This window comes from Rhinolophus sinicus, chromosome 14 (assembly GCF_057876585.1).
Source record: "Rhinolophus sinicus isolate RSI-liver-muscle chromosome 14, RSI-T2T, whole genome shotgun sequence".
NCBI classification, from domain to species: domain Eukaryota; kingdom Metazoa; phylum Chordata; class Mammalia; order Chiroptera; family Rhinolophidae; genus Rhinolophus; species Rhinolophus sinicus.
Window position 1 is genome coordinate 31,570,819 of NC_142514.1, and position 23,396 is coordinate 31,594,214.

At 42.1% G+C, this 23,396-nt stretch overlaps 1 protein-coding gene, 2 non-coding genes and 1 pseudogene across 10 annotated transcripts in view; 3 read left to right on the forward strand and 1 right to left on the reverse strand.

Annotated features, from left to right (window-relative positions):
- Positions 1-20,358, forward strand: part of ARMH1 (armadillo like helical domain containing 1) — a 57,293-nt gene extending 36,935 nt beyond the window's left edge. For 6 of the 8 annotated variants that reach the window (XR_016018620.1, XR_016018624.1, XR_016018626.1 and 3 more), the window contains 7 exons: positions 8,284-8,406; positions 8,486-8,558; positions 8,667-8,796; positions 8,874-8,951; positions 9,219-9,300; positions 9,379-13,206; positions 13,664-20,358. Coding sequence is in view for 1 of the 8 variants with exons in the window: in XM_088791096.1 (XP_088647222.1) it covers positions 8,284-8,406; positions 8,486-8,558; positions 8,667-8,796; positions 8,874-8,951; positions 9,219-9,300; positions 9,379-9,494 (602 nt within the window). In the remaining 7 variants the exon portion in view is untranslated. Of the gene's footprint in view, positions 1-8,283; positions 8,407-8,485; positions 8,559-8,666; positions 8,797-8,873; positions 8,952-9,218; positions 9,301-9,378 lie in introns of all 8 variants that reach the window. The other 2 variants (XR_016018623.1, XM_088791096.1) reach the window with 2 other exon arrangements.
- LOC141572626 (U5 spliceosomal RNA) lies at positions 12,485-12,603 on the reverse strand. Its single transcript, XR_012497934.2, has one exon. It is a non-coding gene; the product is annotated as a U5 spliceosomal RNA (small nuclear RNA).
- On the forward strand, positions 14,311-20,358 carry LOC141572316 (large ribosomal subunit protein eL33 pseudogene; annotated as a pseudogene).
- On the forward strand, positions 16,299-16,516 carry LOC141572614 (small nucleolar RNA U3). The gene has a single exon (XR_012497927.2). It is a non-coding gene; the product is annotated as a small nucleolar RNA U3 (small nucleolar RNA).
- Positions 20,359-23,396: the final 3,038 nt, after the last annotated feature.

Genomic DNA, 23,396 nt, shown 5'->3' on the forward strand with positions numbered 1-23,396 from the left:
CAGTTGGGTATTGTCAACAACACAAGCTTCAGGCAAAGCTGCCAAAGATGGTCGTCTCCTGTTGTCCTTTGCTTTCCTAAGAGTCTGCTATGCTTAGTAACTAGCACAGTGTATAAAGAGTTGTGATTGGCTGTGGTTCTTGTGGAGGCATTTGGGCAAGGATTTGCACTTTCACTTTCAGTGTAAACATTGACAGCTGTGAATTTTAAAACTCAATCAAAAATGATTCAGTGACTAAATCTTCATTTTTCCAAGGAGCTCCAAGTGTTGCAGATACATAATCAATGAAGGATCAAGCATTTAGTGTAAAGTGAGTAGGTAGAAGAACTAGATATTTGTCTCCTGGAGTATTTGGTCCTATGTGGGCAGAGAATGCCATCTGTGGTCAGGAAAATTTCGTAAAAATATCTTCATTCGTTTCTACCCTAAATGTTCACCGAGTCATTTCTTGCTGCAGGAAGAGCTCTCTGAGGCACAGGCAGGTATTTGTCCCACAGTGTCCTGGCAATAAGGTGTTGCTACCAGCTTGTGCCTGGAAAGAGCCCAGCCACTACGAGAGAGGCGCTGCAGCTGACAAGGCCCAGTATAGTCGGGTATGAGGAGGAGCCAACCACTCAGATCTAAAAACCATGCTGCATTAATTCAAGAGGAATGGAGAAAAGGTTTCATAACTAAATAAGAGAACAAGTGAGAAAGACCAGGGGATCTCAGGTACCAGCCAGAGGCAGCCCAGGCTGCATTTTTGTGCACGTGGGAGTGTGGAGGGTGTTTGGGGGAAGCCAGGGAGGCTTGTGTCTAGTCCCTTTCCCTCTACAATGTTGCCGGCTCTGTGGTTCCAAATTAGAACCACATCTGAGCAACCAGAGGCTGGTATGGGGGGTGGCGGAGGGGCGGACAGCTGGGATTGCAAGGGCTACCCTGGAGGACCTGGACAAAAGGGGAAGCCCAGAAGCAGTGGTGGGACAGTCACAGGAAGTGTTCCTGAATGAAGCAGCTGTTTCTGAATCACGTTGATCCACAGAGGAAAGGGGCTGCCCCAGAAAGCCTGTCTCCAAATGCCAAGCATTGGAAGGGGTAGCACAGGATTTCCTTGAGGATCTTCAGCCTGGGAGTGAATCTTTGATTCTGAGATTGGGGAAAACTCGGCTAAGACAAGCCTGGCTTTGTGTGGGACTTCAGGACTGAGCCCTGTGGGGTGCCCCATGGCTCTGGAGCCAGGATGAAGGGGAGGATCCCCAGGATCTGGCAGAAGGGTGATTTCAGGGAGATGGGTGTCTTTCCCTGTGGTAGCCTATGGGTGCCTTTCCTTTGAGCTATACACCAGCCAAAACTGGTTGTCTCCTTCCTGCTGGAGGGCACGGTGAGGCCTGGAGTGGAAAAGCCAGCTCTCCCTCCCTCTGGCGCTGTTTGCAGCTGGTGATGTTCAGCAGCGGGCAGGAGGGTGCAGTGGGCAGACTGTGAGACACAGGATGGGGCAGCGGGCTGCCTCCCAGCCTCTGCCTCTGGGTAAAAGGTCATTGTCAATGACAGACAAGGTGATAAATCACCAGCACATGGTCGTTATTAGGCAGCACATGTTTATTTGGAGTTAAGCAAGTAAAGTTTCCAAGAGCTGAGAGCAATCTCCTGTAGAGACCCGTCCTGTGTGCTCTGTAGATCCATGGAGTCCCTTTCACTAGCCACTTCACCAGATGCCCCTTGTCTCCCACCATGGAGAAAGGGCCACAATCCCTTCCCCTTTCCATATGCCTGGTTCTTATGAAGTGAGCATTCGTAGTATGTGGCTCACGTCTGGGCTGACCAAGAAGTATAAGGTCCTGGCTTCAGAGAGCTCTCAGAATTGGCCGTAGGGGGCTGGGGGCGGGGGAGGGAGCGATGGTGGTGCTGTCTCTCCAGCCTGTGGAACAATCAGAGCCAGGCATAGTTCTGTAGCTCAGTGTGGATGAGGGCCACAGTGGCCAGTGCAGAGCCTCCTCTGGGGCCATCTACCACCAGGCTGGCAGTTTCCAAGCACAGTCCTCAGTGACCCAAGTGGTCTTTAGCCTACAGGAGTGCAGGATCCAGTCAATTCTTTTTAACAACATTTATGGAGCACGCATTGTGTGCCTGGAATGGTTTGAGGCTGTGGACAGAGATGCCTTAGATATATTCACTGGAGTTCACACACTAGTGGAAAGACAGTTACCAGTACTCCATGGTGAGAAAAATGGTGCTATAGGGCCAGAGACACAGGACATATACTCCTGAGTCCAGAGAGGAGCAGGGAGAGAACAGGCCAGAGAAAGATTCCTGAAAGTTAATTTCTGAGCTGAGTCTAGACAAATTAGTACCAATAGCCAGGTGAAGAAGACTCCTTTTTCTGATAATGCTAGGCTAGGCATTTTGGATCATTTAGCTCCCGGAGTCTAAAATATTGAGCTGTCTTTATTCACAATACTTCTGACACGAAATGTGTAGGGAGTTTTCCACACTAAGCAATTCTCCAATTCTCTGCAGACAACAACTGGGTGTCCCACAATTCAGTTCAATTCTGACACTAAGTACCCAGAGTTTAACTTCAGACCCCACAGGTTTCAAGACTCAGTCCCACAAGACTGCCCTCACTTCAGCTGCTAGTTGCAAGTATCAGGTCCCCAGGTTACCCACTCTTCTGTCTAACGTGGCTACGAATTCCAGGGGTTCCCATAACTTTCCCTTTCAGGTTCTATAATTTGCTAAAACAACTCAGAACTCAGGAAAGCACTTTGCTTACTATTACCACTTTATTATAAAGGACACAACTCAGGCACAGCCAAATGGAAGAGATGCAGAGGGCAAGGAATGGGTTGGGGGGCTAGTCAGAGCACACACCCTCCCACCCCTGAATGTGTTCATCAGTCCAGAAGCTCTCCAAACCCCATTGCCTAAGGGTTTTTATGGAGGTTTCATTACATAGACATGATTGCCCATTGGTAACTAACTCACTCTTTAGTTCCTCTCCACTTCCCAGAGGTCAGGGAGGAGAGCTGAAAGTTCCAACTCTGTAATCATGCCTTAGTCTTTTTGGTGACCAGCCCCCATGCTAATGCAGTCTAGGGGCTCCTAGCTACCAGTTATCACATTTAACATACAAAAGACCATCATCACTCTGGAGAGTCCAAGGGTTTTAGAAGCTGTGTTCTAAGAACCTGAGACAAAAATCAAATATTTATTTCCCACTGTACCACAAATATCTAGAAGGAAAAAAATTGTAATCTTTTTAATGACATTGGAGAGCAGTACAGTGAGGAATTACCAGATCAAAATCTAGGCGGAGGTGAGAATCCAAAAAGATAAGCCCAGCACTCAAAGCTGAGTCCCTTTGCCATCATGAAGAAAGTAAGTAGCATCAAAAGGAAAGGGAGAGGGATAGCCGGTTAGCTCAGTTGGTTGGAGCGTGGTGCTAATAACAGCAAGGTTGCCAGTTCGATCCCCACATGGGCCGCTGTGACATGTGCCCTCCTTAAAAAAAAATTAAAAAGGCAAGGGAGAGAGAAGGCAGGCTGGAGGTCTGAGACCTCTAGCATAAATACCTTAAGCTAGGACTCCAGACATCAATGCTCTCAAGGCAGGGTGAACAAGAAGTAAGCCAGCCCTCGAGTAGTCTTGCATGGATTGTACAACCTCCTAGGTGGTCCAGGGAACCTCAAGTCTTGAACTTCGGCAAAAGTGGTCCAGAATTGTTAGTGCCCAGATGGCTGATAGAAACAAAGGGAACTGTTCTCTGGAAGAAATTATCTTCATCCTAGCTCTCAAGTTTTTCATATAATTAATTTTGCAAATACAAGACCAACCCAAAGTATAAGATAACCACGCACACAAAGAAGTCAGTATAGGTGACTAGTAGACTAGAAAATAACTCACAAAGATTTCAGCCAAAGTAATTATTAGATATAGACTATCAAAAACTAAGGTTAAAAAATTGAGTAAAAAAATAATAATAAACTTTTAAAATCTGGTTTACAAAAATTTAGGGAACAGGAAGCTATAAAAAGTGACATAATAGATTTGAGAAACAACCAGATGGAAGTTCTCAAACGTAAATATATAATAGCCAGTAAAAGTAATTACTCAATGGACCATGTTTAACAGTACAGTAGACACAGGTGAAGAGAAAATTAGTACCCTGAAACAAAGGGAAGAAGAAAGTATTCAGAATTCACCACAGTCAAAAAGATGAAAAATAGAAAAAATGAGGATAAGAGACTGAGGATAGAGTGAGAATATCTAATAAAGAGAAAGAGAAATGAGGAGGAATAGAGTAGCAACACCATTAAAGAGACAATGACTGAAAATTGTCAAAAACTGAAAGACCCAATCTACAATAAAACCTAAACAGGATAAATAAAAATAAATGCACACATGACTCAACTATATACTGTCTCCAAGACACTCACTTCAAATTAAACAATGTAGGCAGGTTGAAAGTAAAAAGATGGGGAAAATATATCATGAAAATACTGATCAAAGGAAGCAGGAGTGGATATATTAATATTAGACAAAGTAGACTTCAGAGCAAAGAAATTTACCAGAGACAGAGAGGGACATTATATAATGATGAAAGGGTAAATCCACCAAGAAGACATAGCAATCCTAAATGTATATGCACTGACCAAGAGAGCTACAAAATATATGAAGTAAAAATGATAGAGTTGAAAAGAGAGCTCTACAATCATAGTTGGAGACCTCAACACCCTTCTCTCAACAATTTATAGAACAACTAGAAAAATCAGCAAGGATATAGAATTCAACGACACCATCATCCAACAGGGTCTAGTTAACATTTATAGAATACATTTCTATATAATCTTTTCTAGAAAATAGAACGGGAGAGAATACTTTCTAATTAATTTTATGAAGCTAGTATTACCCTCATACCAAAACCAGACAGCAGCAGTACAATAAAAGAAAACTATAGATCAATACCCATCATCAACATAGATACAAAAATCCTTTACAAAACATTAGTGAGTAGAATTCAGCAATATATAAAAAATAATTACACACCATAACCAAGTGGGGTTCATTCCAAGAATACAAGGCTGGTTCCATATCCAAAAATCAGTCAACTTAATTCAACAAATTAACAGGCTAAAGAAGAAAAATTACGTTATTATATCAGTCAGTGCCGAACATGCATTTGACAAAATTCAACACCCATTCATGATTTAAAAAAAAAAAAAAAAATTCTCCAGGAAAATAGGACTAGAGAAGAACTTCCCCAACTTCATAATAAGCATCTACAAAAAACAACTACAGCTAACATACTTAATAATGAAAGACTGAATGCTTTCCCCCTTGTTTAGGAATGAGGCAAGGATGTCTGCTAAAGGATTACTTCTAGCAAAAGAAAAATGATCCTAGGAGACAATTCTCTACAGGTCTCACGTTTCTGCACACCTTGTAAGTGAAGTGCTAACTGCTCTTTGTTCCAAACTATCTTTTCAAGGATGTTTGTTTAACAAACAGCTTTGGAGAATAAAGACAGTTTCCCCCTTTAGAGCAAAGGGCAGCTATGCTTACTGACTACTACAATGTTTTCCCAAAAATAAGATCTATCCGGACAGTCAGCTCTAATGCATCTTTTGGAGCAAAAATTAATATAAGACAAGGTCTTATTTTACTATAATATAAGACCAGGTGTTTATAATATAATATAATACCTGGTCTTATATTAATTTTTGTTCAATGTTGAAAATTTAGATGAAAACTGCTAGAAAATACAACTTAATCAAAATGGACTCAAGAAGAAATAGAAAACGCAAACAGTCCTCTAACCATTAAAGAAAATGAATCAGTAATTAATTTTTTTTCCATAAGTTCAGATAGCTTCATTGAATCGATAGCAAATTGAATCGATCAGTATATAAAAAGGATATGTCATCTAGGAATGCATACTGTGTATATTTCATTTTGATAGAAAAAAGTTTGAAAAAATTTAATCTCAACTTGATAAGAGCTATCTACAAAAAAAAACTATAGTATACGTCATTCTTAATAGATGAAAACCCAGAGAACCTACAACAGTTAAAACATCAAAACATCCCACTCCTTGAGAAATAAATAAAAATTTATTCTTTCATTATCCCTAAGATAATAGAACTTCCTGTCGTCATCTTAATTATTATATTCCCAAGTATTTTATTCCTCTCAACTAACCGACTAATTAGTAATGGTCTAATTACTAACATTAAAAATTTTCCCATTGAGATCAGAAATAAGGTAAGCTCCCAAACACTCCTTTCCACGGAACTCTTTAAAAACGAGATCTGAAGAGGAACCAGAGTAACACTAATGTCGTCAGGCACTCTTACCTTGACTGAGTGCAGCTCTCCAAGACTCTTACAGTGCTGCACCACTCTGCCAGGAAACTGTGACGTAGATTTTTGGAAAAGATGTACGTTGACCCAAGGAAACAGAAAAACATGCGGTTTTAAACTGGAGTCCTGAATGCAGCGCCCCATAGGTGATGAGCTTTCTCGGAGTACATTTGGGAAGGTTAGCTAGCATTCGTCCTCGGGTCGGCCCCGTGCTCTCTCCCCAGAGTCTGGATAGGAATGGATTCAAAACCTTTTTTAAAAATATCGTCCAACCCAGAGGGTGCGCTGCGGCACAGGGTAGCAATAGAGTTTCCCACCAGAGTGAAAAAACTAGAAGTTCATAGTCAAACTTATAATACACACATCACATGCCTTTCACAAAAATGTGGAAAACGGGGAACCAAAATACCAACCACCCTAATACTCTCAAAACCAACAAAATATGGTTGCATCTTCTACTTAAAAAATTGTTCCCATTGCTGCAGATCAAATGTCTATTCTTAGTACACTGAATACTGAGCCTTGCTCAAGCAAGGCCTCAAAAAATTTCACCACCAATCCTTTAGTGTTCCTCCCTAGGAAAAAAATCTACTTAAAGACAGAAGATGTTCTTTTTCTCTCCAAAGAGAGACGAGACTATACGGTTTCCCCTCATGCCCACCTTCCCGGATATCCGCCGGTCCCCCAACACTTGCGGTGCCTTTGCATCTGCGGACAAAAGCTTTTCTCCCATTGTAGAGAATTATCCCAAATATGTTCTTACTGGGTTAAATCTCCTGACAAGGAAATAAAAGGTTAATTTTCGTACACAAACAGGTAATACTGTTAATACAGTAATTCTGTGTCTACATTGCATTCTGGTATGCAAATGAGCTAGTCAGGGAACCAAGAACTTAGTCCCTAAATCCTGTTCCCCCACGAGTAAGTGGAGAAATAGGGCCTACTTGGCTCCTGTACTGGGGATAGCATGTTTCTAAGTGCTGTCCACCATGTAGCCAACACGTATGTTTAGAGTCACATTTACCCCGGTGTACCATGGTATACCATTGCATTACCATCTCACCCTTCTCCCTTCTAGTTCTGTCTCTCTAGAGTTCCTCTGTCTTTACAAAAATATGCAGTGCTCCCCATCTTTCCGGGCATTCTGACCCCTTTTACGGCACCTGTCAGCACACCTGTCCCCATACTGTGTACGTGGCACAATAGGCATTCTATGCAGATTTGACAATGGGCTGAGTGAATGCTGGAAGGAAGGAATGACTGGAAAATATCTACAGAAAATCCCCTTCAATAAGTTCTAATTCCCTCCTCTTTTCTAACCAAATCTTCCCTTCCCTTTGCTTCCAGCTCTTCCTAGCTGTGATGCCTTAAACAAAGTGCTTTAACTCTCTGAGCCTCATTCCCTCAAATGTAAAATTGAGCTTCAGTGGGATACTGTATGGGAAGCCCTTGAGCCGAGGCAAAGAAGGGTTCAATAATGGTTCATCAGAAACAAGTTTCTCTAAACGGCTGTCTACCTTGCTTCCACCCCTTTCTCATTTTTTATCACACATTCCCCCACCCTCTTGCTCCGTCTCCCTCTCACCCCTTGTTTTTCCCCATCCTTGTCTTCTCTTGAAACCCCAGCCCTTTCCTCCTCCATGAATCCTTCTGGATTCCTCCAAGCTGAAGGTGGCCCCACAGCTGTGGGACCTCCAGCCCTAAAAGCTATTAAGCCTTCGCGATGCGTGGGATCGGCGACCCCCCCCCCCCATAACCACAAGCTCCAGGAGACCAGGACTGAGGTGTCCCCTGCCCAGCTACCACCACACCTTGCGCAGTGCTGGCCAATTAAAGGTCAGGAAAGGTCAATGAAGATGGGAGTAAAGGGAAGCGACTTGGTTCAAGCGGCTCTTTGATACTTGGGTGGGGGTGGGACTTCTCCATCGCCTCTACCTTTCCCCAGCCATCGAGCTGATCAAGGACCTGGTCAACTATGACGTGTGCACAGCGCTGCTCAAGGGCCTCGTGGCCCTGCTGATACCGCCTGTCAAGGAGACCAGCAAACTGCAGCCCAAGATCCTCAGCGGTAGGGATCGGCTGGAAGGGGGGCGGAGGGCATCCGGCAGGGGGAGGGTCCTCTTGCCTCACGGCCGCCGCTCCACCAGACTCCACGGTCCTCCAGCTCACAGCCCACCTGCCAGTGTTTTTACAGCAGGCCGCGGCCGCTAAGGCTATCGGGTAAGCGGGCAGGGGGCGGTGGATGGATGCAGCTAGGAGGCCCCGGGAGTGCTCGGGCGGGCGCCAGAGAGTCCCCAGGGGTTGCCGCAACCCAAGTCCCGGTCCCAGGGTGCTGGTGCGCGGCAACAATAGCCTCGCAGAGGAGATGCTGCACCTGCGTGTGGTGCACAGCCTGATGGCCGCCATGGGCAACACAGACCACAGCAACAGCCAGCGGCAAGCCAGCCTCACACTGGAGGTGAGCGGGTAGTGGGCAGCGGTGGGGAGGCAGGCAGCAGACGTGGGCACCACAGTCACACCGCCCGCCTGCCGCAGTACTTCGTGCAGATGTTCCCAGTGGTGGAGGAGCATGTTCGCAAGTCCATGGGAGAGGAACTCTACAAGCTCTTCCGCGTAAGTGCTCCCTACCCTCCCCGCCACAAAGAGCAGCTGGCCCCGACAGAATGGTGGCTCCTCCACACCGTCCCTCCGCTGGGACACCCCCTACCCAGATGGCCTGGGGGCCAGCTGCAGGAGGAGCTGTCCTGGCTTGGGCTCCTCCACCCAGCATCTTTTGGTTCCCTTTCCTGCTCCCGCCTACAACATCCGTCTGCTCAAGCCCAACTCCAAGTCCAGACTGCCCCGGCACCTCAGCCGGCTTCCCCTTGCTCCTGTCCTCAGAGCAACGCCGAGGACTTATACATGAAAATAGACAGCATTCAGGCGGACATCTTGGCAGCCAACGAAGTCAACGTCACCAGAGGTACGAGTGGGGAGTGAGGGGATCTGGAGCAGCAGTGCAGCCAGCGCCCCAGACTCAAGCTCACCTCCCTGTCTCCAGCATTAAACCTCGGTGGCCTCTCTAACAGCAACATGGGCTTTTACCTTGGCCCTCGCGATCAGGAGAAGCGGGCCTACATCACACACTTCCAGGAGGATGTGAAAGGAAAGGAGTGACAGAGCCTCCGAGGCAGGCCAGGAAGGCCAAGGCTGTGTGGCAGAAAGCCCAGCAGCAGCCTGGAGTCCATCTCAGGGCGATTCCTCTTGGTCCTAGGTGGGAGGCTGGGAGTTAGGCTTGCCAGTGGGGTAGAGGGAGAGCTGTCCGCTGGGAGGAGTTCAATAAACAGTCTTGCTGTTTATCTGTTCTCTATGTGTGGAGAGGGGAGGGAGATCAAATGAGAGCAGAGCCCTAGAAGATCTAGTCTCCCATTACCTCTGAACGCATCTGCTACTTGTCTCTCTCTCCCTCACTGGCTCCAGACACACTTGCTGTGTGTTTCCTAAAATTGACAAACAAGCTCTCACCTTAGGACTTTGTGCTGTCTTTTCTGTTGAACAGTGAGAGAGGTTCTGTTATTAGAACCTCTTACCCCAGATAACTAGCTGTATGACTAACTCCCTCACCTCATTTCAACTCTACACAAAGTCACCTTCTCAATGAGGGCTACTCCTTTTAAGTTGCAACCCTCACTACCGCTCCCTACACAATGGCCCCCGGTCCCGCTTATGCTATTTTTTCCATAGCACTTATTTGTTTATTTATAGCTATATAGGTACAGATATATAGCTATATAGAGATTTTTTTTTTCTTTACTGATATATCCCAAACACTGAGAACAATGCCTAGCATGCATAAATGAATGACGGAGGTATTGTGAAGGAATTGTCCCTCAAATCCGAGGAAATCAAGTCAAATGGCGGTAATTCTCCAAAATACCACAAGAGGGCACCACCGGCCCTGATGTCGGTCTAAGGCGATCCAGCCTTCCCCCAAATTAATTTTTACCTTCAGCTTTCCTCTATTTGGTCTGAGGGCTTAGAGTGGAGAGAAAAATTAACCAAATATAGTTATGTTTCCATAAAGCTAAATGAATTTCCTATTTTAAAGAAGTGTCCTGTCCTTTGGGGTCAAGTCATTCTACTGTTTTCAGTCTTGAAATGGCCCTTCTTTTGTAGAACAATGTTAAAAAAACAATCAGTACTCCAGAAATTTTTTTGAAATCTTACTAATTGGAAAATCCAAAATCTGGAAACCAGTGGTCTAAGGTAATCATAGTTTAATAAAAACCATGGAACTTTAAAAAATGAAATCAAGTATAATACAAAAATCTAAAACAACTATTTCTAACTTGCTCTGTGTTTACTGAGCTATTTGAAAGTTTTAGCTATCATGACATTTCACCACTAAATACTTCATATTGTTTCTACTAAGAATAAGGACATTCTCCTACATAATTACAATATCCTTATTGTGGTAGTCTGAGTAATGACCTCTAAATATGTCCACATCCTTATCAATGGGATATGTGAATATGTTACCTTACATAGTAAAAGGGACTTTGCAGGTGTAATTAAATTAAGGGTCTTGAGATGGGGAGATTATCCTAGATCATCCTGGTGAGCCCAAGGTAATCACAAGGGTCTTTAAAAGAGGAAGGCCAGAGGGGTCTAGAGTTAGTATTAGGTGATGACACCACAGAAGAGCTTGGAGTGATGCGCGGAAGGGGTCAGGAGCAAAGGAATGCAGAAAGCTTCTAGAAGCTGAAAAAAGGCAAGGTAACAGTCTCTCCCCTGATGCCTCTAGAAAGAATGCAGCCCTAACAACACCTCAATTTTGGACTTCTGACCTCCAACTGTAAGAGAATAAATTTATGTTGTTTTAAGTCACTAAGTTTGTGGTTGTTACAGCATCAAGAAAACTAAGACAATTATCAATTCAGTATCATCTAAAATATTGTGCATACTGAAGCTTCCACAATTACTCCAAAATGTACCTTCTGTTTTCTTCCTTCATTTCATTTTTATTTTTTTTGTTTGGAATCCAGTTAAGGTTTGTATATTGCATTTGATTGTCATGTAGTATAAGCTTATTTTTAATGTTTGAATTTATTACAATTACTTGCTGTCTTGATCCACTTTAAAATGTGAAATTACAGATAAACCTGAGAATTTTCTATTTGTAACAAATGATCCAATTCTAGTTTTAAGGCTAAATTATCTCTTCAGAAAAAAACATTTATAAATATGTTCTATAAACAGCAACCGATTATATTTCAAGTTTTCTTAAAAGCAAAGTTACACAAGTGCAACACTTGGAGCTAGAACCTCAGAGAGGTGGGCCTTGAAAAATGTGAATAGATATGCCTGAATTTGAACTTTAAACGTTTTAATCAAGGCCTCGACAAAAACAGGTTAACCAGATATTCTATAGGTAGCAAACATCTATTGGGCGACCGTTCGGTGCCAGGCCCACTGCCAGGCCCAGGACAGTTCAAGTGAATGCCTGGTGGTCTCTAACGTGTGAATGTAACAAATTCAAAGCCTTAGGGATGAAGTGTATCCGCCATCTCTGTGAACGTACTTGAATTTTTTATAACTGTGGCTGCTAGGGGGTAAGGCTGCGGTTGGCAGCCCTCCCTGAGCTGGCCCCTTCCTCCCCGGTCCTCCCGAATGACAGCGCTTGTCTTTTTCTCTATTGGGGTCAACATTTGCGTCTCCAACAAGAACACACAGTTCCGCGAGAACAAGATGCACAACCCAAAGCATGACAGAGACATTTTCCTAAAGATCATCTAGTAGGCAGGGATATAACGCTGCCCACGATGAGCAACCTTCAAGCGGAGTAGTCGAGTCAGCCCCCTGAAACACTAGGGAAAACCACCCTCATCCGTCTACCCAGTCGATAAATTAGCTTTGTTCCCTGCGGGCCAACTCGTTGCGGTTTTCAGATGCACGCGTGGGGAACAGTGGTCAGACGCAGCAGCTACCTGCAAAAACTACTCCAAAAAACGTAGTGGGTGTCACAGATAACACCTACATAAAACTGCACGTAAAACCTCCGAGTTTCTCATACCGCTAAACACGCAAATTCCGTTTGAGACGTAAAATCGTTACGTCACAAACATCCTGCATACTCAACTGTGGTCTGCTATTGGTAAACACTTATAAGCCCTGCAAAATACGCAAGGCCTCAAAAAATTAGGTATAAACTCAGAATTGTTCCTCTCCACGGAAATCTTTAGTAAAAGGCGAAAGATTTATACGATCTGAAGAAAAACCAGAGTATGAGTTCTGAATCCTCCCACACAGTCCTCGAGTAACTGTAACTCCTAGTTCAGCAACGGTAACTATTTTCTCAGAAGAGTTAGTGGCTTATGCCTTTAGCTCAGACAATTCTGTGACAGTAACCTCATTTTTAGGGGGAAAAAATGTCGAAAGAAAAAGAAAAATAAAGCCGTTCTAAAAGATAGGAAAGAGCCTATGTGCAATGCATTGTGGGTATGTAGATGAAGCGTCACCAATCTGGTTTCCGGAAATATCTTAAATAGCTCATTAGTTTTTCCCGGTAAACCTAGGGCCACCACCCAGGGGCAGAACAGAAATCGTTTGCAGGAATAAAGAAGACTGCTTCAACCATAAAGTCTGACATGTATGGCCCTCCAAGTTAAAATTTCTCTTGAATTAAAAAAACAAAGTTGAGTTTTTTAAAAAGTCTTGAAAATAATTGTCTTCATAGATTCATTCAACAAAAATGTATTGTGCACTGTGTCAAAACCTGCGCTAGGCCTAGGAGACAGGGATATGTAATGAGCACTGATAATGTGGAGATTTTTGAGTGCCGGGATGGTGTCTTGTGAGATCGAAGAATGGAAGCACAGACCAAGCAGAGGTGAGTTTTAAAACAAGAGGATAGTTTATTGAAAGCAAAGGGTCAGAGCTCCCAGGGGGGAGGGGGTCCTGAATGAGGTGCCCAGCGTGGAGCAAAAGCTCTTATTCATGTATCTTCTTTTGCCTGTTTAAAGAAGGGAACTGATACCTTCTAAAGAAATTGGTCTAATAGGTTTCTTCTGTTTGCCCATCCTAAGGGTATTAACAAAATAACCCGCATCTATCTTATCAGATCTGTTCCATTTGTCCAGCCAAAAGAAATTTTATGATTAACTTCAAGGCGCTATTACATTTTGTCCTGGATTGAAGGAGTCATTTCAAAACCTGGAGTTTCAGGATATGGCTGCCTTTGTTTATTCCACCAGGAACCTCCCTGTCTACCTAACAACAAGCTAACTAACCTACCTAACAACATGCTAACTAACCTGTCTCTTCTCTCTACGGGTTCTTTCCTGTAGGTCTATTATCTCCCAACTGAAAAAGAAATGGAAAAGTAAGGAAGGAGAGAGGGGAACGGAGAGCGAAGGAACTCACTAGACTTATAGTACCCTCCAACCAAGTTCTCCTTATGGAATATGGTAATCAACAAAGAAAAATGCTTCACTTTATTTTTAATAGATTTCTGTCAGAATTTTTTTCTGAAACAAAAACACAAACTTTCCTGTAGCCACAAGAGAACAAATGGAACTTTTCATTCTAAACCGTTTCTACTGAGCTTCACTTTAAGAAAGAAACTTAGTAATCTTTACTGTGCATGCATTTATGTCAACTGGTACAATTTTGAATTAATTTTTTTCTTAGACTTTTGAAAGTGACTTTTGTAATTTTCTAAACAATGCTTCACAAATCTTGAAATTGATTCAAAGATCAGAGACTTCAATATGTATTTTTAAATAGGTGAAATAACATCTGTAGTAAAACAGAGTTCTTAGTTTTTTCCTTGTCTCTACTTCCTCACTTCTCTTTCATTATAATTGTAAAAATTCATCCTGAACTATTTCTAACTCCGCAGAAAAGTATTGAGGACAAAAACATACCTGATACTCTGATTTAATTGATATGAACATTTCTTCAAATGTGTTTAGATCTGTTTGAAAGGTAACTAAAACCTCATGTAGCTCTCTTTCCTCAATTTTGGAGCCTGTGGAGGCCTGCTGGGAAGAGGACTTCTAAAACAACAAACGTGTCTGGAAGGCTGTGGTCCAAGGCCATTTTTGCTGACTGTAAGCAGGGTCTCTGGAACCAGAGGGTACGCACAGCTCTTCTGAAAATTGAAGGTGTTTATGCCCAAGACAAAGCTGAATTCTTTCTAGACAAGAGATGTGCTTATGTGGACAAAGCAAAAAACAACACAGTGACTCCTGGTGTCATATCAAACACACACAATGATCTGGGAAAGGTAATTTGTGCCGTGGAAACAGTGCCGGGGTTTGTGCCAAATCTTGAAGCAACCTTCCTTCTAAGGCTATTGGACACACAATTCGCATGATGTTGTACCCATCGAGGATTTAAACTCATTGGAAAGTAAATAAATAAAAGTGTGGGTTTGTCCTCTTATAAACAAAACAAAACGTTTTATATACAGTTGAAGCCTGCATTTGTATACCCACAATCCCATTTGTTCCCCGTCTCCAGGGATACCCACTATTCAGTAGTTGGTATGTCCATCCACCCTTGGTCACGTGTTTTTAAAATTTCTATAAATGTCATATCTTATCCATCCTTCCGTAGCTTGCTTTTTAAATTCATCATTATGTTTTCAAGATTTATTTGTACTGGTATCTATAAAGCATTCCAATTCATCCATTTTACTTTCTGCATAACATTCCATTGTTTGAGTACACCACAGTGCCTGGGATGTAAAAACCACCTGGGACATTAAACAAAGGGACATATATAGTGACATTACTATGAAAAACTCTCCAATTCCTGTCTACTTATTTTAAGGTTTTCTCAGGTCTTCAATTTTTGAAAACAATAGGAATAAAATTGATAAACTCTCACTCCATGTGAACCAAGAACTAGTTTGTTCATCTTATTAGGAGATGCATTTCCAATAAGTTATTATTACTATTATTAGTTATTATTATTATATGTTAAATCTAGCAACTAGTTTTTTTAATATTATATATTATTGTGTCATACTCGTGTGTGTGTGTGTGTGTCATACTCTTTAATATATTTCTATTTTTTTTAAAGATTTTATTGGGGAAGGGGAACAGGACTTTATTGGGGAACAGTGTGTACTTCTAGGCCTTTTTTTTTTTTTTTCCAAGTCAAGTTGTCCTTTCAATCTTAGTTGTGGAGGGCGCAGCTCAGCTCCAGGTCCAGTTGCCATTTCTAGTTGCAGGGGGCACAGCCCACCATCCCTTGCGGGACTCAAGGAGTTGAACCCAGGAGTTGAACCGGCAACCTTGTGGTTTGAGAGTCCACTGGCCCATGTGGGAATGCAACCGGCAGCCTTGGAGTTATGCATGGAGCATGGAGCATGGAGATCTAACCGCCTGAGCATCAGGCTGGCTGACAACTAGCTTTTTTTTTAAGAACTCAGAAAGCATAAACAGATAGTGCAACCATAGGGTACCAAAACCAAAAAGTTGTTCTCCAGCGCTAGTTCTCAGTTACCCAGTTCCCCTCCCTGCCACAGTCACGGAGACCTGTCTATATACGTAAGTTCACTAGTTTGAAAGTCAAATTATTAGGACAGCCTTTGTGTGGCACTTCTAAGATTTTACTAATTACTGGAAATAGCTTGACTCTCACTAGGAAAGGAAAAAGCCCGCTATTTCCTTTAGCTAGCACAGGAGAGGCTGCTTTACCAGAACTGTGGAGTGAATGCCACCTCGGCTTTAAAGATGCAGATTGTGATTGGCAGTCATTGAGTATTATGTTAATGAAGGATGGCGGTTTTAAAAAGTTTAAAATTTTCATTTCCATTTGAAATGTTAAAATACATTGTTAAATGATAACATTTGAAAGACTGTACATATTGGAAAGCCTCTCTTTTTCCAATGGAACCAGAGAGAAACTATCTTACCATGAGTAAAAGTGATTGGTTGCCATGGACCTAGCAGGGGCTGGCAACATGACTTTAAGACTATACTTTTAGGGATCATTTTGACAGTATGTTATTAGGATAGTTTTTCTCTACGTCTGGACCGTCTAAACCCACAAAAAGGAAGTACAACGTTTCCTTTCTGAGCGTGAAGCCGGTATTTTGGTGTTACTTTATGTGGTTTCTACTTGCTCTTGTTGATCGTTCTTGTGTACTACTTTGAGGAACAAGAGGGGAGAGGTGCCGTGTGAGTGGTTTCTTTCTACTTGCGGCTGAGCTTGTTTGAAGAAGATATTTTCAGCTCTTTTATTTTACTGATTTTTTTTCTAATTAGTACTTCTTCAGTAATCGTGCAAAGATTTTTCTTTTGTCATTGTAGGGTATTTAAGTCCCTAATGAACGTGTATTTGTGGGTGCATTTTACGTTGCTAGTTCGGTTGGACTATGTCTGCGGGTTTGGAATGTGTTGCTGGGGTACAGGTCTGAGGATGGCTGTAAAGATGTTTAACTGCGTTTTTATCTGTAGGAAAATAGTCTGACTAGCTTTAAGAGTTACACAAAAAAAATTTTAATGTACTTTTTTCCGTACTTTTTAAAAGGTGGTTTGTTGTTTTTTCTTCCTCGATGCTATTTTAAAAAATTATTTCTTTAGCTAAATGCATTTTTTAAGTGTTATTAAAGATGTATGTATACTCTATGGTGTGCTCACCACCCGTATTTGACCCCGTTCATCACCCCCCCCCCACCCCCGCCAAAGGTTTACTTTTTAGGTTGAAAGTTTTTATCTTGTTTTGATCATTTATGTACTTAGAATAATAATAATTCAACCCAGAAAGTGTTTTAACACTGAGACTTTATGTAAAGAAATCTTTTAAAAGATATAGAGATATACGTGAGTTACTGGCAATTCCAGTTTCCTATTCCAGTACCTGCCTGTTCTGGTCTTTTCTCCATTCTTAAGATTTTGTCTTCTGCTTATTGACTTGTAGGAGTTCTTTTTATATTCAGGAAACTAAACCTTTGACAGTTTCTATGTGTTGCAAGTTATTTCCTGTAGTCCTCAGTTGTTTTTTCATTTATTATCATGCAGAATGGAGCTGAATTTCTTCTAAGGAGTCCTAAACAGTAACACCTTGACTTATCATCAGAAGCAGCCACCAACTCTCAGCTGTTCCTTCTGTTTTTCAAAATAAGAGACACACAGTTCCCTCGTGAGTCACTAATTTTAGACATTACTGCTTGACATATTAAAAAACAAAATTCAACTGAATAAATTTTGAAGATCTTATTGATTTTACTCAACGATTCATGAATTGGGTATTATCCAATCTAGCAGAGAGAAAAAAGCTCCAAAGAGCTGTACAAAATAAAAGACTTTTATAGGCAGAAGGGAGCAGTAACAAAGAAGTTTATTAAGCAAAAAAGTGGATTGATTATTGCAAGATCATGTCCCTTTAGGGCAGAGGTGTCCAAACTTTTTTCAACGGTTTTCACCAAGGGCCATATGCGGTAAAATACACAAACAGCTGGGCCACTCACTCAAGGTGAAGTATGTATTGCCTCACCTGGTTTATTTAAGTAAACTAAATATATTTTTGGAATTTGCTGCAGGCCAATTAACAATGGATTGCAAGCTGCAGTTGGCCCATAGGCCGTAGTTTGGACACCCCTGCTTTAGGGGATGCTAAGGGTCTATCAGGCAGATTATATAAGTAATGCAGATCAGGCAATTCCTGATTGGTTTAAAATTCCATTTCTGGGAGTGCTAAACTATAATTAAGTCTCAGTTTGGTGTTGTGGGGCTTAGTATAAAGGACTCTTTGGTGTGCTGTCCTGTTGTCTTTAACTCTTACAAGCATGATAAAGGAGGATGCTCTCTGCTTTACATTCCTTCTTCCTCATGCTCATCTTCCCAATGTGATTGTATCACAATATTGTTCTCAGCCAAACCAAGTAGAATTCTATGATTACATTTCCTACCATGTAAAACTTTTTATTTTCCTGAAGTTACAAAGTGCCTCATATGGGAGTCGGTCGGGTGGCTCAGGTGGTCAGAGAGCCATGCTCCTAACTGGAGGTCGCCAGTTCAATTCCCACATGGGCCAGTGAGCTGCGCCCTCTACAGCTAAGATTATGAACAAGGGCTCTCCCTGGAGCTGTGCTGCTGTGAGCAGCCGGAGGTGGACATGAGCTGCTGTGAGTGGCCGACCAATGACCGGCGACCGACTGCCTCAGCCAGGGGGGAGCGCAAGCCTCATAATACCAGTATTGGCCAGGGAGCTGTCCTACACAACTCGACTGAGAAACAACGGCTTGAACAGGAGTGGGGGGAGGCAGAGGAAAGGTGGGGAAAGTGCCTCATTTTAAAAACATTTTTATTTTTTCTATTTTTAAATTTATGAAGTATTTAATACATAAAAGAGTATATAGAACATATGTGCTTGAAGCATCATAATAATTAAAAAAAAACTAAATAGCTATATATCCCCTACACAACTTAGGAAACAGAACTTGACTTGTTCTGCTAATTTTATTCCCTTAGAGAACCTTTCCGATCCCATCCCCTGCCTCCCTGACGCCAGAAGTAACCACTATCCTGAGGTTGGGTTTTCCTGACCAGTATCACCCTTAATCTCATATGGGATGTCCTCTCTATTCTTTTTTCTCCAATTTACTCAGATATTCATGGATCTTATTTCTCCATGTAAATATTAAAATATGAAGTTCCTTAAATGATTCTGCTGGAATTTTTGTGGAAATTGCATTAAATTGTTGGATATATTTAGAGAGAAATAACATCTTTACCATGTTACTATGAATCATTATGTATTTCATTTCATTTGCTCAATCATTTTAAAGTCCTTAAAAGACTAAATTCTTTTCTCTGTAAAGGTCATTTTTCAGGTTGGTCCCTAGGTACTCTATAGTTTTGTTGCAATTAAATGGTATCTCACTTTTACTCTTAGATTTTCTATTTGGTTATTGCTGGTGGAGAGGAATACTAGTTTGTAAATTGATTTTATTTAGAGCAACCTCTCAGAACTCTTTTAGTTCTAATTATTTATATATTGGAGTTGATTCCCTTGGGTTTTTCTATATAGGAAACCATGCCATCAGCAAATACTGAGGTTTTTTCATCACTTTTGTGTTAGTTTTCAATTTCTCAGAGACTAACATACACTTCCAAAAGAGTACCTTGAACAAGCAAGAAGTTAATTTTCCCCTCACATGAACGAATCCAGGAGAGAGGAAATTCAGAGTTATTATGGAGGTTCCATGGTGTCAAAGACCCAGACTGCTATTGTGGCTGCACATGGCCACCAGCGCATAGCTGGAGCCAGCTACTTCATGTGTGCAGCTCTTCTCAATTCCATCTTCAGTGACTTCTAGTTGGTCGCTTGAAATCAGCCATGGTAGGAATATCTACACCATGGAATGATCAGATGATACAAATCCGAGCTCCCCTCAACCCCAAGAACTTGTTAAACACTAAGAACACACCTCTGCTTCCATCCTCACATGAGGATGGTTGCTGGAGCTACAGCTATCATCCCCACGCTCTGGTAACAGGAAGAGAAAGGGGAATAGTGAAAGCTGCTCTATCTTTTTTAAAGAGAAGTCTCAGAAGTACACTTTCATTTGCATGTGCTTATAATAGTTCCACCTCTACTTCAACTTGAACTTAGTCACATGGCCATGCCAGCATCAGGAAGGGTGGGAAATGTAGTCTTTTAGTTGGTAGCCATGTTGCCATATGCTCAGCTGAAAAATGAGGGAAACACTACAGGTAGGCAATTAACAGTCTCTATCACATCTTCCAATTCTTTTTTTTTTTTTTTTACACCTTCCAATTTTTTTTCTTAATCATATTGGGGAATATTGGGGAGCAGTGTGTTTCTCCAGGGCCCATCAGTTCCAAGTCGTTGTCCTTCAATCTAGTTGTGGAGGGTGCAGCTCACTAGCCCAGGAATCAAACCGGCAATGCTGTTGTTCAGAGCTCGCGCTCCAACCACCTGGATGCCTGGCTGCCCCACCTTCCAATTCTTGAACACTGATGTCAGTTCCAGGTAGAACAGTAGTGGAGAAAGCAATAATCTTTTTCTCTGATCTTAAAAAGTATGTGTCTTTAAAAAAAAAAAACACTTTTATTTATTTCAAGTGTGTTTTTCCAGGACCCATCAGCTCCAAATCACATAGTTGTTTCAATCTAGTTGTGGAGGGCGCAGCTCACAGTGGCCCATGCAGGGATCGAACCCACAACCTCAGTGTTATGAGCACCGCTCTTTAACCAACTGAGCTAACCGGCCACTCTAAATTCTTTTTTAACTGTCTTTTTCACTGGTTTTTGCCTCCCCCGCCTACCCTTCTTTCTTTGAATCCCAACTTTATAGCTCGTTTCCAAATTATTGAACAAGGTTATCAGTTTGGAATATTTTCAGTTAGGAATGTTTTCAGCTTCAAGTTAAAGAAAACATGAATAAAGGTGGCTTAAACAAATAGGTGAGTTTTTGTTTTGCTTTGTTTCGTTTTGTGTCACACAACAGAGTCTGGATGTAGGTGGTGGCTGGCATTGGTTCAACTGTTTAGCCAAGAACAATCTTGGGCTCTTCCTCCCTTCCTACTTGATGTCCTGAGTGTGTTGGGTTTTTTGATCTGATGACTATCAACCTATCTTGTGATCACAACACAGCTGTCACAACTCCAGACAGAACATCTGTCGTGTGGGGCAGCCTGCGCGGCCTCTGGTCCTGCTTCCCGCATAAGAATGCAGGATATGGCAAGGCCAAAAAGGAACACCCATGGAGCCATAGATAGGGGAGTCATACCACTATAGTCTCACTGGCGGCTGGGTTGGAGACACAGGAAGCAGGAGCCACAGAATCCGCAATCCACACTCCGCCGCTTGCTAGCCTAGCCACCATCTTCTTACTAGCTCCCATTTTCTGCTAGCGTAGCCACAGCAGTTATATTAGTGGCCAATGGCTCACTGGTTACAGCTGATGGCCAACTAGCCACAGCTGATGGCCATCCAATCACAGTTGATGGCCATTTACTACCTGAGCCAGCACCTTTCTATGTGAGGCTGAGAGCCTAGAAACTGCTCTCTGGGGCTCTGTCCCCACAAAATCCATGTTCAAGGCAAGAAAAAACAAGGATGAGATTTATCAGCAAAGCATCCTCATGCCATTCCCTTGTATTAGAAAACAACATATCCTGCCCAGAAGCCCTCCAGAACACTCCTGGCTATATCTCATTGGCCAGAACTGTGTCACATGGCCTGTTCTAATTGCCTGGGAATCTGGGAAAGCAAGTACGTAGCTTTTTCAGTCTCCAATATGGAGATGAATAAGGAAGAAGGGGGCTGGGAATCGCTGTTGGATTATCCACCAACAGTGTGTGTCACAAACAACTGGCTCATTTGTTTTCAATCTTCCTTGTTTTCTTTCTCCCTTCCTGATGCCTTTTGGATGAATCTTCACCCTGATCTTGTTGCTCACCATTTCATTGTGGCTGTAACCATTCTGCTATTTAACCCATATATGGACTTCAACTATTAAATTTTTCATACCAGCATTTCCAGCTGATTCTTCTTGTTTGTTCCTGGCTTGTATAAACAATATATTTCCTTATCTTTTTAGGGATTTATTATACTTACTTTAAATTCAATCAAGTATATTGTTGGCTTCATATCACATTATTTTCTCAGTTTGTTGTTTTTCTTCTTTTGCAAATGTATTCCCCTTTGAGTGCCTATTACTTTGGGGTGAACTTGACAGAGGAAGGCTAAATCCAGACCCTAGGATATGGGCAGGGGACAGCTAATGTTTAAGATGCACTAGTCTATCCCTGCCTAGTCAGGCTGGAGTGCTGGGATGGTTTTCTGCCTCATGAGGCAATGGGGCAGGTAATGACCCACCCAGGACTCAGTGGTGAGCACAACTGAAAAAATCTCTCTCTCAGCCTCACCCCCATCTCAAGGCACCTGACCGTCTTCCACTCTGGCTGCAGTCAGTCTCCCTACAACTGGCCCCCAACCACCTTCTGTCTCCTCATGGATTTCTCAGTTTTCACTTCAGTTCCTCAAATCCTCAAGCCATTTAGTTCTTCTTTTTCCTCTTCCTCCCCCTCCTCTTTCTTCTTCCTTGTTGTTAAACAGAAAATTTCAAGCAAACAAAGTTGAGTGAAGGATGCCTTTTCAATTCATGGCCACCATTTTTCCTGCATCCCCACCCATCACCTCTTGCCCACTGGATTATTTTAAAACAAATCTCAATTCTAGTAACTTTCCTCACTCTAAAGTCTGCTGTCTGAAATTAATATAGCTACTCCCGCTTTCTTTTGATTAATGGTATCATGGTATATCCATCTCCATCCACTTATTTTTAATCTAAATATGTCTTTACATATAAACTGGGTTTCTTGAAGACAACATATAGTTGGGTTTTGTTTTTGGTTTTTTTCGCCATCTTCCCATCCCCTCCTCTTTGGCAACTGACAGCTTGTTCTCTGTATTTATGCATCTGTTTCTGTTTTGTTTTGTTTCTCCATTTGTTTTGTTTTGTTAGATTTCACATACAAGTGAAATCATATGGTATATTTCTTTCTCTGTCTGACTTATTTCACTTAGCATAATACCCTCTAAGTCCATAGAAAATTATTTCTAATTTACTGAAGTATAATAATATTATTGTGATTATATGGGAGAATGTTCTTGTTCTTGTGAGATGCATGCTGAAATACTTGGAGCTGAAGAGTCATGATGTTTTCAACTTTCAAGTAGTTCAGAAAAAAATAATGAAGGAAACCTAAGTCTAGAGGCTGCACTGGATCTCGGTTCCACATTTTTGGCAAATCTCATTTCTGAGGCATCTCCAGGGTCTGGGGGAGGGAGCTTCCATTATCAGTCTGGATTAGTTCACCTTCTTATCTGCTCTATTTAGTAAAATTTTCCCCCAAAACAATAAAGTTGAAGGATTAGTACAACCATCTGTATACTCACCATCCAGATTCAAAATCTCTTAACATTGTGGCATCTTTGAGCGGTATTTGTGTGTATGTTATTGTAGGGGAGGAAAGACTTTTTTTCCTTCTACCCTTCTAGGTTCTCGAGGGGCTCTGTAGCAAAACACAGATTA